At 38.4% G+C, this 13938-nt stretch overlaps 2 protein-coding genes and 5 non-coding genes across 7 annotated transcripts; 4 read left to right on the forward strand and 3 right to left on the reverse strand.

Moving 5' to 3' along the window:
* Nucleotides 1-243: 243 nt before the first annotated feature.
* Nucleotides 244-438, forward strand: LOC113300941. The gene has a single exon (XR_003336026.1). It is a non-coding gene; the product is annotated as a U2 spliceosomal RNA (small nuclear RNA).
* Nucleotides 439-1909: 1471 nt separating this feature from the next.
* Nucleotides 1910-3096, reverse strand: LOC113294402. Its single transcript, XM_026542799.1, has 4 exons — nt 2987-3096; nt 2540-2798; nt 2275-2418; nt 1910-2149 (listed from the first exon to the last, which is right to left on the reverse strand). Exons 1-4 carry the CDS (start codon nt 3094-3096, stop codon nt 1910-1912), a joined length of 753 nt encoding a protein of 250 aa, XP_026398584.1.
* A 3339-nt stretch (nt 3097-6435) lies between these two features.
* On the forward strand, nt 6436-6634 carry LOC113300889. Its single transcript, XR_003335994.1, has one exon. It is a non-coding gene; the product is annotated as a U2 spliceosomal RNA (small nuclear RNA).
* Nucleotides 6635-7787: 1153 nt separating this feature from the next.
* TRNAG-GCC lies at nt 7788-7858 on the reverse strand. The gene has a single exon. It is a non-coding gene; the product is annotated as a tRNA-Gly (tRNA).
* Nucleotides 7859-8654: 796 nt separating this feature from the next.
* Nucleotides 8655-8811, forward strand: LOC113300657. Its single transcript, XR_003335870.1, has one exon. It is a non-coding gene; the product is annotated as a U4 spliceosomal RNA (small nuclear RNA).
* A 1494-nt stretch (nt 8812-10305) lies between these two features.
* Nucleotides 10306-12751, reverse strand: LOC113294403 (serine/threonine-protein kinase EDR1-like). The gene is made up of 12 exons (XM_026542800.1): nt 12747-12751; nt 12333-12673; nt 12189-12229; nt 11836-11910; nt 11546-11646; nt 11360-11444; nt 11159-11257; nt 11009-11077; nt 10892-10941; nt 10725-10806; nt 10547-10641; nt 10306-10381 (listed from the first exon to the last, which is right to left on the reverse strand). Exons 1-12 carry the CDS (start codon nt 12749-12751, stop codon nt 10306-10308), a joined length of 1119 nt encoding a protein of 372 aa, XP_026398585.1.
* Nucleotides 12752-13382: 631 nt separating this feature from the next.
* On the forward strand, nt 13383-13538 carry LOC113300663. Its single transcript, XR_003335872.1, has one exon. It is a non-coding gene; the product is annotated as a U4 spliceosomal RNA (small nuclear RNA).
* Nucleotides 13539-13938: the final 400 nt, after the last annotated feature.

Consider the following 13938-nt stretch of genomic DNA (forward strand, 5'->3'; position numbering starts at 1 on the left):
TAATTGCCGCCCTATTAAGCTTTGATCTCATGATCTGTACTTACCTACATCAAGCCAATTATTGTGCTCCAAATAAATTGGACCCAACCATGCCCATGGATTCATCTCAGTTCCCAATTAAACTTAACTTGTCCAAGGGATACTAAAGCATCGAAATCAAGATTTAGTCCCACATGGACTAGTTCAGATCAGCAGCACTGAAACAAGACAGTATAAAATAGGAAGCCAAGAACGAGAGTATGCACACCTTTCTCGGCATTTTAGCTAATATCAAGTGAAGTATCTGTTCTTATCAGTTTAATATCTGGTATGTGAGTCATCGGCTCACACGATATTAAATTTATTTTTTTCATGGGGGAGTTCCCGGTACATCAGCTTGCTGCTGGGTTCTGGGTTCTCCCTTGCGTTGCACTACGCCAATGGCCTGGCGCACTCCCACCAAAACCAATCAAAACATTGAGATCATGCTTTGCCTTTGCGCTGCACTACTTCAAAGGCCATGGCCTGGATCACCCATGCTTCAAAGGCCATGGCCTGGATCACCCATGCTTAGAGCATCCACAGTGGGCGAGTATAACCAAAAATTTGGGATGAGATCGTGACGCAATCCCAGCCAAAGATCAAATTCCAGACCATATTTGGTCGCGACCAAATACCAAATCCTAATATAGTCGGGCGTAAATTTAAAGTACGCTTGTTGCTGGGCGTAAATTTAAAGTACGCTTGTTAACGGGCGGAGATTTAAATTATGCCCGATGAAAATTCAAATTAAAAAAAAAAATAAAAAAAAATGAGGCGTAAACTTAAAGTACGCCTGTTGACAGGCGTAAACTTAAAGTCCGCCTGGTGATTGATTGGGCGGACATTTGAGATACGCCCGATGAAATTTTTTTGGGGCGGATCTTTAAATTACGCGCGACCAAATTTTAATCGCCACCGTTACGTGACAACACGGACTAAACCCAAAATTTGATCTTTTTTTTGATCTTTGATCTTTGGTTTTGATCGCATCACTGCAGTTGCTCTTAGGAACCCAAAATGCAAATATCTCAACTTAGAACAACTCCAACTCCATCTTAGCATAATACCTTGTTGCCAACTTCTTATTCTATCTGGAGAATCGAAATGCAACCACAAATTGTGGAACTAAAGAAATAGCAGGTGAGCGTTCAACACCAGCGACTCCTCCATAAGTTTTTGCAAGCCCACTTAAGATATTACCTGTAGCTGCATAACCAAATGTGCACCAAAAGGTCGAAGAAACTGGTGTCCCCGGCCGTCAGAATCAGATCCAACAGTCGCAAGATCTGACAGACCGAGTTGTTGGGGTACTTATGTACATGCTACATGCATGGTAAGTCTTGCTATTGCGCAAACTCAGTTTCACGACCCTGCTAGGAATCTAAGGCTATGTTTGGTTGATCTCTATCTATCCAGTCATGCTGTTTAATCAAGCTATCCTTTGATTGGAAGTGTATTCTTACTGCATAGTCCTTTTCAGGGCTAATTGCATTAACTAGCTTGTAGAGATTTGTGTGGTTGGGTTCAGTGGAAATGATCGATTTGTCAAGTAATCAACCAATCAAATGAACATGTCAAATATAACACTCTCCAGAGTATGCACAAAATTGGACTCCTTTCATATATGTGTATATGTGATCAAAATGTTTTACACTGGAAGGTATTAATGCTGAGTGTTCAAACTTGTGGCATTCAAAAAAACATGCTTCTGCTAGAGAGACTCACTTTTTTCACTTCTGTTGGAGAAACATAATTTATACAGAGGAAACTACAACAGATATCCTAAGGAATAATCACATCACATCAAGAAAATTAAAATTAAAATTGCATTCTTTACACGTATCAGCTGAGTATACCCTGTTTCAGAAAAAAAAAAAAATCATCATGTTCACTCATGGCCCTCCACTTCTTCTCCAAGCAAGTCATCATAAGTTACAGGTACCCGAATCCTATTCATAACAGATACACGTTCTCTTTTTATATTAGAAGCTGCGGCTCTACAGTTTAGAGGAGGTGCAAGGGCAGATCCAGATGATGTGTGGTTAATCATTGGACCAGCAATTGAGGATTGCGCAGTCTTTTGCAAAGATGGGTTTAATTCCTTTGGCGCTTGTTGTTTGAATTGCCTCTGCATTAGAGAAAGATATGATATCCAAAAAAAATTAGAATGAAGTTATGAACACGCATTAAAATCTCAAAATAGGTAAGAGCCTGGAGAAAGAAATATGTAACGCAAAAATATTTTAGTCAAACCTCAATTTCCTTTCCCTTGGCCATGATCTCTTTGTAAGCATTAGGGTCAAGTTTCTTCAGAATGCCCCATAATATGCCACCACCATAGCGATGACGCTTTCCATCAGCAGTCATCTGTCCTCCACAAGCCTGAATTGCATCCACCTGCAAGTTTAAAGTTTCAATTTACAAATCGCAAGAAGATTCTGAAAGAATAGTGACAAGTAAGTTCGTTTTCAGGATATTAAAGGTGAAAAAAGATTGTCCAACAGAAGGTAGCACATACAGGTGAGTTGATATGCAAGATTCTTCCTTCTTTACTTTCATTCTTGGGAACAACTCTAGGATTTTGCATAACTAGTAAGGTCTTATCTTTACATTTGGATTTCTTTGTGTTCCTTCTTGTTCCATGGTTTCTTTTCAACATAATGTTCAACTTGCATGTCGAAAATGTGGTGAAACTCCAGTTTACCATTTTACCTACAGCATTCCAAACCAGATAAGTTTTTCTCTCCTTCAAGCGTTTACAAGTATCAATAACGAACCTACAGACACAGAAAAATCAAACCTAATCAGAACTAAGTCAGTATTGTACAAAATTAAATAATCCCACACCTTACATAGAAAAGGTAAAATTAGAAATCAATTTAGTCAAATCTATTTCCTTTTCGTTATGTATTCAATTTATCTTACTAAGAAAAAGAAAAATGGTAAGAATTGATGGTAAGCTTACTTATTCATGTTTTTGATAGCTGGGGCAGGACCAGTCTTCTTGTTTTTATTCTTCTTCTTCTTGTTCGTATTAGATGCTTGGTTTACTGTAATGTCACCCCTGCTTCCCATTTCTGCCAATTCTAAGTCTCCAATCTTCCTCAAACTTACTAGTTTCAGTCAACTGCAAACTTCCAATTTGTATCCTACACTCCCCTTCTTCTAAAGTCTCTGAATCAAGCATGCCAGCATCTTGATAATCTTCTAGACTATATAGCTTTTAATAAACTCTCACTCCCCTCCATGAAACGTAAATAACTAATAACCTAAACAAGAAAGCCAAAAAGGTCATCAAATTGCACAAATGTACACAAAAAAAACTCAGGATTTAAGAACTATGTGCTGTACAAAAAATCTGTAAAGCATAATTAACGAGCACTGATGATGAGAAAAAAATTAAGACATTGAACTTCTATTTTAACTCTAATACTAAGCTGTGATAGTAGCATAACTTGAACTACAATTGTTAACTATTTTATAGACAGCTAAGGAGGGGTGCTCGCCTAAGATCTCCCCAATGAGGGAGAGTCTACGTCATAATTTGTTCCTGAGGGGGAACGCGGCCCCTGCCAATTCTAAACCAAATATTGCCTATGAGATGCACTGGGAAGCCCACAGCTTGGTGCAGAAAGATACTTGTGTTCTTTCTACCATTAGCATAATCTAATACATGGTTACAATACTATGCAATTGAACATCTTAAGTACACGACTGAACTAATGACACTCAGCAGAAGCAATATCAAAGGAGTAATTTTGGCGAGACTTGATCTTGAAAAGAACTTATAAATAATCAAAACTTGACCAAGAAAACACAAGGAGAAGTAAGAAATTGTTTGGAAACAAAACTGAAGTGCCTGGTAGTTTGCTACAGAGTACTTAGCTAAGGCTGTTTTTGCAGTGAAATTAGCAAACCTTTACTAGGAAGGCAAATTTGAAAATACAGTCCTAATAACTATAACCTGCACTTAATGATAGACGCAAATTATTTTGCTCTGTATAAGATGCACTCATGCCCATGAACTCGTCTCTGCCCAAATTTGTTCCTAGGGAACACTATTTTCTAAGACAGACATGTACCAGATGTCAACAAAATCATGATGCAAAACTTAACTACTGTAGCTTCATATTTTCAAACGATTACTCTTTTGATAGCGATAATGGTAATTAGAACTGATAGACCACTCTTTTCAAATAACTAATAGAAAATCAAACAAACAGTAATCACTGCAGAGGTACATCAAAAAGAGTGTTGTTCAGTACCTTACATGATGCTCGGGAACCGTCTAACTGCATTCACAAACAAATAAGAAAATAACGGAGATACATAACGGCTCAAGACACTGAAAACAGTTCAAGCAATTAATAAAACTATGTAACATCCAGCTTTGCACAAGCTATGGCAGTAGATGAATATGTCTGGTGCAGAAGTGGTTCAAGAGAGGTAGGTCTAATGCAACATTCCTTGAGGCCCTAGACCAAATTCACAAAGTACAAGTTCTCCTTATTCAGAAAACTTGTTTCAAGTGGTACAATCTAGAATTTTTTCTTTTTTCTTTTTCTGTTCATGGGTTATTGAGAAAAGCAATGTCTGCCTTCAGTTCAGTCGCACTAATACATTGATTCTTCAATCTCAAACATACAATACAACAATCTAATTTGTATAACCATGTTCACTACTACTTTTCATTCATAATTTTTATCACCAAACAATGGCCGTCTCTCTTCTTACCGAGCAAACCAAAACCGCAAACTAGAGTAATTTTGATACGGCACAGCGGAAACGATTTGAAAACAATCGACACGCGGAGAATCCACTCCGGTAAATAAGACCCAAAAGAGATAAACAACTCCAATTCAGGAGCAAAGATACGATAAACACGATCAATGATGATCAATCTCTCAAAGAGAAATAAACATGGTTTTAACCAAACAATAGTTTTTATGCGAGATTTGATGGCGTGTGAAGAATTTTCAATTCAAGATTTGTCAGATTCTTGAATTTAGTTCTCGGTTCTTTGTTTCTTATTGTTGTTCTGGATCAACGAAAAATCTGCAGTGGATCTGGTTCCTCTGGTGAGAGTAGGGTGAGTCATTTTCTTCAGATTTGGTTGGTTATGAGACAAGCAAGAAGTGTTTCTGGTGATAATGGGTTGGTTCATGTGTTTGCTATTTGCACGTCTACAAGCTGTGGTTCTAGGCCTGAAGCATAGTTCTATTGGATGCAGTTAGTGAGTATTTCTCATTTGTCAAACTCTGCCTCCTGTATCTGATTGCCATGAGTGATTACTGCAGCTTGTTATGTTTTGTATATAAATAAAGATTGGGCAGTGGATGCTGCTGCATTGTTATTTCTTTCTTTTTCTGCATAATAATGGTACTTCAATAAGATTTTACAATAAGAGATCACCTTCATGAGTACTTCATGTGCCCTGTAATGAGAGTTGAGTTGGTTCACTTCTCAAGCTTCCTGCGAGTGCTGCTTGTTATTCTTCATCAACTACTACTGCAATATTTTCAACATCATTGTTTTTACAGTATACTTCTGGTTCACAAGCTCTAGTGCAGAATTCTTGGTGGTACATTGTTATTCTCTATGGTTTCTTCAATGTTGGTGGTTTATTCTACTTCTGCAACTGTTTTAAGGCTACACCAGCTGCAAGTTTTGGATCTGCAAGTGTTTTCAGGTTGTTCATTATCTACTTCTCAACGTTCAGCAGCTTCAACCTTTTCACTTGTGCCTTCTCAGGTATGGACTGCTTTATTGTCACCACAACCACTATTGCTGCATCAATTTTTCATATCTCTGCAATTTGGTTCCACTATGAAGATTACTTCTTATGCATAAGACCTGCTACTGCAACAACTACTGGATTGTGTTTCTTCTACTGCACCATCCATTGCCATTCTGTTATGACCCTACAGCCTATATTTTTTTTTCTATTTTACTTCCTCTCTTTCTTTACTGTAATGTGTCTGAGTGTGTGTCATGTTAAGAGTAGTAGCTAATATAGCATAGACCAACAGTTTCAGTTGATCCAAGGTCTGTCATGAGATTATCTAACCGTGTGAGTCGCACGTGAATGACAGAGAGGTATGAGCTGTAAGTGTCCGTACAAGTTTGAGTCTGAGTATAAATTCTCCTGTAAGAACTCAGATGATGGTTGTTGAGAATAGTGAATCAATTCAGTTTGTCAAGATGTAGATATCAAATGTTATCACAAGCCAATTGTTATGCTCCAAAAATAAACTGGATTCATACGATTCCCATGGACTCATCTCAGTACCCCTACCCCAATTAAACTCAACTTGTCTGTGGCAGCGAGATTAAGAGTTAGTCCCACATCCACTAGTCAAAGAAGGTGAGTGGAAACCAGACAGTATAAAGACGAAGCCAAACGCAAGAATAAGCATACTTTTCTCGGCCTTTTGGCTAAGATCAAGTGTAGTATCAGTTCTTATCAGTTTAATATCTGATATGTGAGTCATCGGCTCACACGATATTAAATTTATTTTTTTTCATGGGGGAGTTCCCATCACAGCAGCTTGCTGTTGGGGTTCTCATGTGTCGCCCTTGCGTTGCACTACTGCAAAGGCCTGGCGCACCCCCACCAAAACTAATAATGAAAAACATTGAGTTCATGCTACGCCTTTGCGTTGCAATACTGCTAAGGCCGCGGCCTGCCTCATCCCCACCTAAACTAATGAAAACATTGAGTAGAACAACTGTCAACTTCCCTAACTCCATCTTAGCAGTAATACCATGTATGTATACTGTTGCCAACTTCTTCTTCTATCTGGATGGAATCTTCAAGGGTCATCACCACCATATCTAATAATCTTGTTTCAGAAAGAAATTTGCTTGTTTGGTACTGTTGACTATTGAGTTTAACTCCCTCTCATCTACATCTTGGAATCAAAGACTAGAACTTCTCTTCTGCTTGGGAAGCCGTGCAACCTAAATTACTGTACCATTCTTATTTTCTAGTAATTTTTTTATATGGATTTGTTTTGGTTCAGTTGGGATCTACCTTGAAACTTGAAAATCTGAATAGCTTCTCTGTCAGGTGGTGAGTTGAGTTTCCGGCTCTTTCCTATCTGTGTATTTTTTTTTTCAAAGTGTCATGATCATTTTCATTCCTTGGTTTAATGACAAGGTTTACACAGTTGGCCGCTTTTTCTCCCAATTTTTGGGTTTCTTGCTCTTAGTTTTTCTTAACACAAATGAACTCTTTATCCTTAATCTTCTTTTTCTTTGATGGTTAATGTTTCGCCATTTTTTTTTCGTCCAGTCCAGGTGAGTTGGCCCGGTGATAATCTGCACCAACCAAATAATGATGAAAGTCGAAGGCTTTGAGCCTCAAATCCCACGCAATTGACACCATCACTAACGCTCGCCATATCCAACCACACACTGTTGGGAAAGATGAAAAGCTACACCTGGTGGCTCATTCAGTTTAAGTAAATGCATTGTAGATTGAACAACGCTACTTAGAATGCTAATTAACCAGGGCTGCATAATGGATCAGTGTATCTTGTAAATTTATCTCAAATGGGATGGAAAAATGTGATAGTCAAAGAGGTGGGAATCAGCACTTGTTACCCGCACGAACATCGCGCTGCACACAATTCTCTACCGCGCAGGTTACATTTCTATCTTTTTACAAATTGCAAGCGCAATATTTTCCAATTTCCCGTGCTAGATGTAGCTCTGTTGTTGGAGCTGATTACACAGCTTTGCAGAGCAAAAAAGCAACAAAACAATGCACCAGCCGGGAATCGAACCCGGGTCTGTACCGTGGCAGGGTACTATTCTACCACTAGACCACTGGTGCTGAATGTTGTAACATCTTGGTGTTCATTTTCGTCCCCGCATAAACCAGTAGATGTTTCTCCCCAGCAAAACGGTTAGTCCATGGTGAAATGCATTAGAAGAAGCTACTCTTGTTGAGCCGGGCTGCAATATTGCTCCAACCACTATGTCTGGAATATGTCTCCAACTGCAGTTCCATTTACAGACTTGCATTCAACATTCATGGTGCAGAGAACTACTTGTTGTCTTTTGCCATTTGCACAATACATGAGAATGCTTGGAGGGGCAGACAAACAAGGAGGAAACAGCAACGGAATCAAAATATGATCATGGAATATTCAACTGAATCCCTTTATGAGGTTCTGATCCATGCCTCATGAATTAGAAGAAACTTCATAGTGCTAAAGTCTAAAGACGTTCAAAGAAACTTCATAGGTCTGCGTCTTCTCCATGTTGAATGAGAGGTAATCTTAGCCTCCCTAGAAACAATATCAAAGGAGTAATTTTGGTGAGACTCAGATCTTGCAAACATCAGTTTAAGTATTTTAAAGTTGATTATTGAAGTTTTTTGTACTGATTCGCAGGATCTGTTTGTTGGCGGAAGCTGTACCTCTGCAACTTCCATGGAACGGCCTACGCAAGAACTTATCAAGAATCATAAGGTGGCGAAGAAAGCACAAGGAGAAATAAGAAGAGCACTTATCTAAGCCTGTTTTGGCAGTGAAATTAGCATACATTTAGTCCCACATCCTTCAAATCCGAGCTAGGGATGTGAATGAAGGTGTTATAAAAACCAGTCGATGCAGTCAATCCAAGGTATCTTTGCGCTTGGGGCAATGACGCAGCTAATGAGGTAATAACCGAGGCGCGTCAATTGCTGGTTGAAAACTATTTCCAAACCCCCTCCTCGGCCTTGGGTTCTCCTAGGACCGTCGAGAATTTCTGGAAGGGCTCCCTCTAATCAAGGGTAAAGCCCTACAATCCTTTAAACTAAAATTTTTTGGAAGCCACAAAAGAACTCATCTCGTGCCCATGGACTCGTCTCTGTACAAACTTGTAAAGCAGAGCAATGGAAAACAGGGCAAGTCTGCACAAACTTGTAAAGCAGAGCAATGGAAAACAGGGCAAGTCTCATTTGAGTCTAGGGCGTATCAGTTACTCTCCATTAGGGCTGTTCATGGTCGGTTTTGGTTTGGAACCAAACCGAAACCAATACTATTGGTTTCTAAAAATCCATTAATCATTGGTTCGGTTTCTAAATGGTTCCATCCGGTTTCGGTTTGTCCCAGTGGTTTTTGGTTAACCAATAGTTATGTCAAGCGACTCAAACAAAAAAAAAGATACACAAATTTACATATAAAAAAATCGTAGTTGCCGATAGTATTGGTTTACACAAATTTACAGACAAAAAAAAATAAATAAAAAAATATCAAGAATAGTTAAAGCTTACTCTAAATCTAGAGATAAAAAGAAGATATATAATATATCTTAATTTAGTTAGTGATAAACAAAAAAGAATGAAGAAGGGAAGAAAAAAGTCGAGTAGCAGCAGTGACTGCTGTAGTTAGGGGTGGAGAAGGGAGGAGACTGAGAGAAGGAGAAAGAGGGAGAATATCATACTGAAATATTAGATTTAGGGTTTCTATTTATCCTCTAAATCAATGGGTAGAATCTAATACTTGTTAATCAAGGTAGAAACTAAGTATAAACATTGATCGGTTTTTCAATGGTTTTTGGTTCGGTTTTAGAGGTCAAACCAATCCAAAACCAACACTATCGGTTTTCCACTTTCTACACCATAACCAATCCATTAGTAAATGGTTCGGTTTGGTTTTTTCCTAATTGGTCTAGTTCGGTCCGGTTCCAGCGAAAAACCGAAACCATGTTTAACCCTACTCTCCATCACGAAGTTATCCGGTTGAGGGCAAGACATTTTTCTTTATGCTCTGGTTATTGAACTGCACTGCAGTACCTTGTTAGAACTTCAGTCAGTTATTGCAAATGCTCCTGTAACCCCAGCCTACTTTGGAAGTGATTAGAGTTCACTAACTAAAAAGAACAAAAATAGTCTGGGATGGATTTAATAGCAGAATTAAGTCATTTCACCTTTTATTGGCTCTATTTTCATTCTAGCTCCTGAAATTTTAATTTACACCACATGCCGGATCAAATTAGAGTTAGAATAGATTTCAGGTGAGTTCCTTGCCAGATTGTTAATTTTATAAGGATTGCACTTTTTGAGCATGACTTGATGCAAACAAGTACCAAGCAGGAAGAAATACACACACTATTCACTAACAATTATTACAAAAACGTAGTTGATATATTACAACAAGTATCTCTTACATTCACCATTGCCAACTCATCTCTTCACTCTGGCACATACAAGTAATACGTCGCATGACAAAAAAAAAAAGAACTACATATTTCTAGACAGAAAGGCGGCAAGGTCGTATAATATGTTGGCTTTTAAACAAAATTATGTCTCAGCATAGCTTTCAACTTTTCAAGCACTTCCTCGAATGTTGGGCGGCATTTTGGGTCACTACAAAATCAAATTGCAGTTACAAGTTAGAAAAAAAGATTTTTCGCTGACAATTTTAGATACTGCTGTGTGTACTCGAACTGTTTTGTGGAAATGCTTAACTGAACATAGAGCTGATTGTTGGACCTGTATAAAACAAAAGCACGTTCCAAGATAAGCACAAACCTGTGCCAGCAACTCTCGATTAGAGATGCCCAGTGTGGGTCAGTATCTTTTGGTATCTCATTTCGTTGGTTCATGAATCCTACAGCGGCGATAACCTGCGTAGTTCATCTCCATAGTACATACCTTGAGTAAGAATGTTACTTGATTATCACAGAATCATATCATGTGATGAACGTACCTGCATTGGGTTCAGATCATTCCAAGGGATTTTTAGTGCGGCAAGCTCCCATAGAACAACTCCAAAACTATATACATCCGACCTAATAAGTTTCCAATGTATCAGTTAGAATTTGCGGATCGAGCAAGAGAATAAAAGAGTGAAATCTCAAGAATTTGCTCGCCTACTTCTCATCTGCTGGCTCATTACGGATAACCTCTGGAGCCATCCACTGTAGCTGCAAAAAACAGCAAACATAAAGGAAGCAAAAGAACTAACGCAATGCTTATTATGACGTGTGTTACCGTTCCATTTCCAGTGCTTGTTGTTAGGAATGTTGCATGTTTCAGCCGTGAGAGACCAAAATCACCAACCTAACATGAAAACAATATCAAGGAGGTTAATGAATTATTTTTCTTCTCCGTATTAGCATCCCAGAAGATAGATATAAGTACCTTCACACTCCAGTTCTTATCAACCAAAAGATTTGATGACTTCAAATCACGGTGAATGATTGGTGGGTTGTGATGATGAAGGTAATTCATTCCTCGTGCCTGCAAAAGAGGTAGACCCAGAAACGATATTCATATCTGAAATCTGGTTCCTGATGAACTTTCCTTAATAGAAGTTGTTGAAAGGAATTGAACGACACTCACAATGTCCAAAGCCATGAGAATACGCCGTCTCCAATTTAATGTAGTAGCAGTACTGTGACGTCGAAGTAATTGAAACAAACTCCCACTGCAAATTGGAAGGTTATACGTATGCCAAATAGAAATAATATGAAAGGTAAATTATCTAGTATGCAAACAATGAATAACGGCTAAATGTAGAGAATGAACCGTGGAAGGAACTCAGTGACAATACACAGATGTGGAGGTGAAGTTACCGCCCCCATAAAGAGTACCACGTTTGGATGCCTCAGCCTCTTCATCAGTAATACCTTCATTTTTAATACAGTACATACTTTTAGGCATAGAAATTTAATCCAATTCTACAGATGACAGAAATCTGAAACCTAAGCAATAGATTCACAGCAAAATCCAGTAAATATATAGACCTGTCTCCAAAACTCTTCTTTAAGCAATATAACTATTTGATGATAAAACTTAGCTTGTGTTCATAAACAAACCTCTTGTCTGAAGGAATGTTGCATTAGCAAGTCTTCTGAGTAATCAAAGTTCAAAAATACTTTGATTGCAACATCCTGCGAGAAATGGAAATGAGTTCCTTTTAACAGCTTGTTGGAATACAATTCCTCTGCGCCATTACTGGGGCCAGGTTGGGTCACAAATGCTAGATCCTACAGTATATTGTTTGAGGTTTGACCCTAACCTATGCAGGGTTGGTAGGTCATGGGTAAAAAGGATAATCATTTTCAAATTGACAATGTAGTCTGACAGAGATGCTCCAATAATGTGAATTCTATAAGATGTGGTACTTGTATCAAGAAATGTAGATTTCAAGATGGAAAGAGAAATATACCGTGCCGCACCAAAGACCATGGTACACAGTTGCACATGAACCTGAGACCCAACAACAAGATATTATAGATAAGACAAAAGAACTTTATAGTTGATAAAGTAACACATAAGTAAATGCTTTAGCAATAATGTAAATATTTACTACCTCGCCCAATCTGTTCACCGAATGTCAAATTGTTCAACGAGATATCATAATTCAAATAATCTGTTTCCATATAAAATTTGCGACGTGGACTGCTTCTACTACTGCTTGTGCTTCTACTGCCTATGCTGCTTGTTCCATCACTGTTTGTAGAATAGGACAGGGATCTAGAGACTTCATTGCCACCCGCAACCTGCAGGACTTGTTGGCTCTCCCAGGACCATGATATTCCCTTCACTCTAGAAGTTATCATCTTGTAGACACCAGTCTTACTTGCATCCTTGCCATCAGAAGAATTTCTAAAAGGATTCCTTGGGCATATGTTCTCAAGGGAAGGGTGCACCCTGTGGTCAGAGAGAGCAGCTGTGCCCAAGTTGTTTGTTTTTCATTGCCTCTGAAGCTTAATGTTGTGCTTACCTCATTGTTGTGTACATCATTTTCTTAGTTCTTCACGTTCATGCTTGAGAGTTTCCAAAATGTACTCACTCTGCTTCTTAGGTGATGGTGAAGGAAAGTTTGTCAAGTTTTTTGTTTTCATCGTCTCTGAAGCTTAATGTCAAGTTCAATTTGTGCTTCTAAAATATACTCATTCTACGTCTAAGGTGACGGTGAAGTAAAGTTTTCTTTCGTAATGGTTCAGCTTTTGAACATTTCAATGCGACATTCACTTCGATCCATCACTATTTCCAAATGGTAAAAGAAAACAAGTATTTTTTCATGTACCAGAAATCTTGATGTAATTCCAGACATAGAAGTTGGATCTTATATTGCAGACGCTCAGTAGCTTCTAATGCATTACATTATATGTTACTCTCTTATAAGCAGAAAGGTAGACTGGACAAGGTATATAATCTTAGGTAGCACTGGTCTAAGCCTATTGGCTCATAAAAGGATTCGAGATTATCATATTCACCTTTCCGAAAAATAAAACAACTAAAGTCTAAGGAAGAATTTTCGGGTGTACCTTACATCATAAGGCTGATCACTGATCTTCTTTATGCATCAGATAACTGACTCACTTTCCTAACTAGTTGATGCATTCCGTCTGGAAAAATCTTTGCGCTTGGGGTAATGACGCAGCTAATGGGGTAATAACCGAGGCGCGTCAATTGCTGATGGAGAACTATTTCCAAACCCCCTCCTAGGTCTTAGGTCTCCTAGGGCAGTCGAGAATTTCTAGAAGGGCTCCCTCTAATTAAGGGTAAAGCCCTAAATGCTTGAAATCAATATTTTTCAAAGGAAGGCAAATTCAGTCTTGGGCCTCGAAAATACAGTCCTGATAAGTATGATGTGCACCTAATGATAGACGCAAAACATGTTGCTCTGTATAAGATGCACCAATCCCATGCCCATGGACTCGCCTCAGACCAAATTTGTTCCTCGGACACCCATATTTTCTAAGGCAGACATGTACCACATAGACTAGTGTAAAGCAGACGGGTGGAAATGAGGCGTTATGAAAGCAAGAGTAAAATGTCAACAAAATGGTGATGCAAAACTTAACTACCGGCATATTTTCAAAATTAGTAACATCGATTTATCTTTTTATAGAGGAAATGGTAATTAGAACTGATAAAATCAATCTGAAATCAAATAAACAGTAATCACT

Source organism: Papaver somniferum, chromosome 7, assembly GCF_003573695.1.
Source record: "Papaver somniferum cultivar HN1 chromosome 7, ASM357369v1, whole genome shotgun sequence".
In the NCBI taxonomy this organism is placed as follows: domain Eukaryota; kingdom Viridiplantae; phylum Streptophyta; class Magnoliopsida; order Ranunculales; family Papaveraceae; genus Papaver; species Papaver somniferum.

Bases quoted from the DNA above. Each gene is read 5' to 3' on its own strand.
- LOC113294403 (XM_026542800.1), bottom strand. The intron at 11,647-11,835 runs GTTTGTTTATGA...TTAAAAATGAAG, and splicing joins AACATTCCTTCAGACAAGAG to GTATTACTGATGAAGAGGCT. The intron at 10,382-10,546 runs GTTTGTGCTTAT...TTGATTTTGTAG, and splicing joins ATCGAGAGTTGCTGGCACAG to TGACCCAAAATGCCGCCCAA.
- LOC113294402 (XM_026542799.1), bottom strand. From the start codon at position 3,096: ATGGGAAGCAGGGGTGACATTACAGTAAACCAAGCATCTAATACGAAC. The intron at 2,799-2,986 runs GTAAGCTTACCA...CTGTGTCTGTAG, and splicing joins GCTATCAAAAACATGAATAA to GTTCGTTATTGATACTTGTA. The intron at 2,419-2,539 runs GTATGTGCTACC...TTAAACTTGCAG, and splicing joins TCTTGCATATCAACTCACCT to GTGGATGCAATTCAGGCTTG.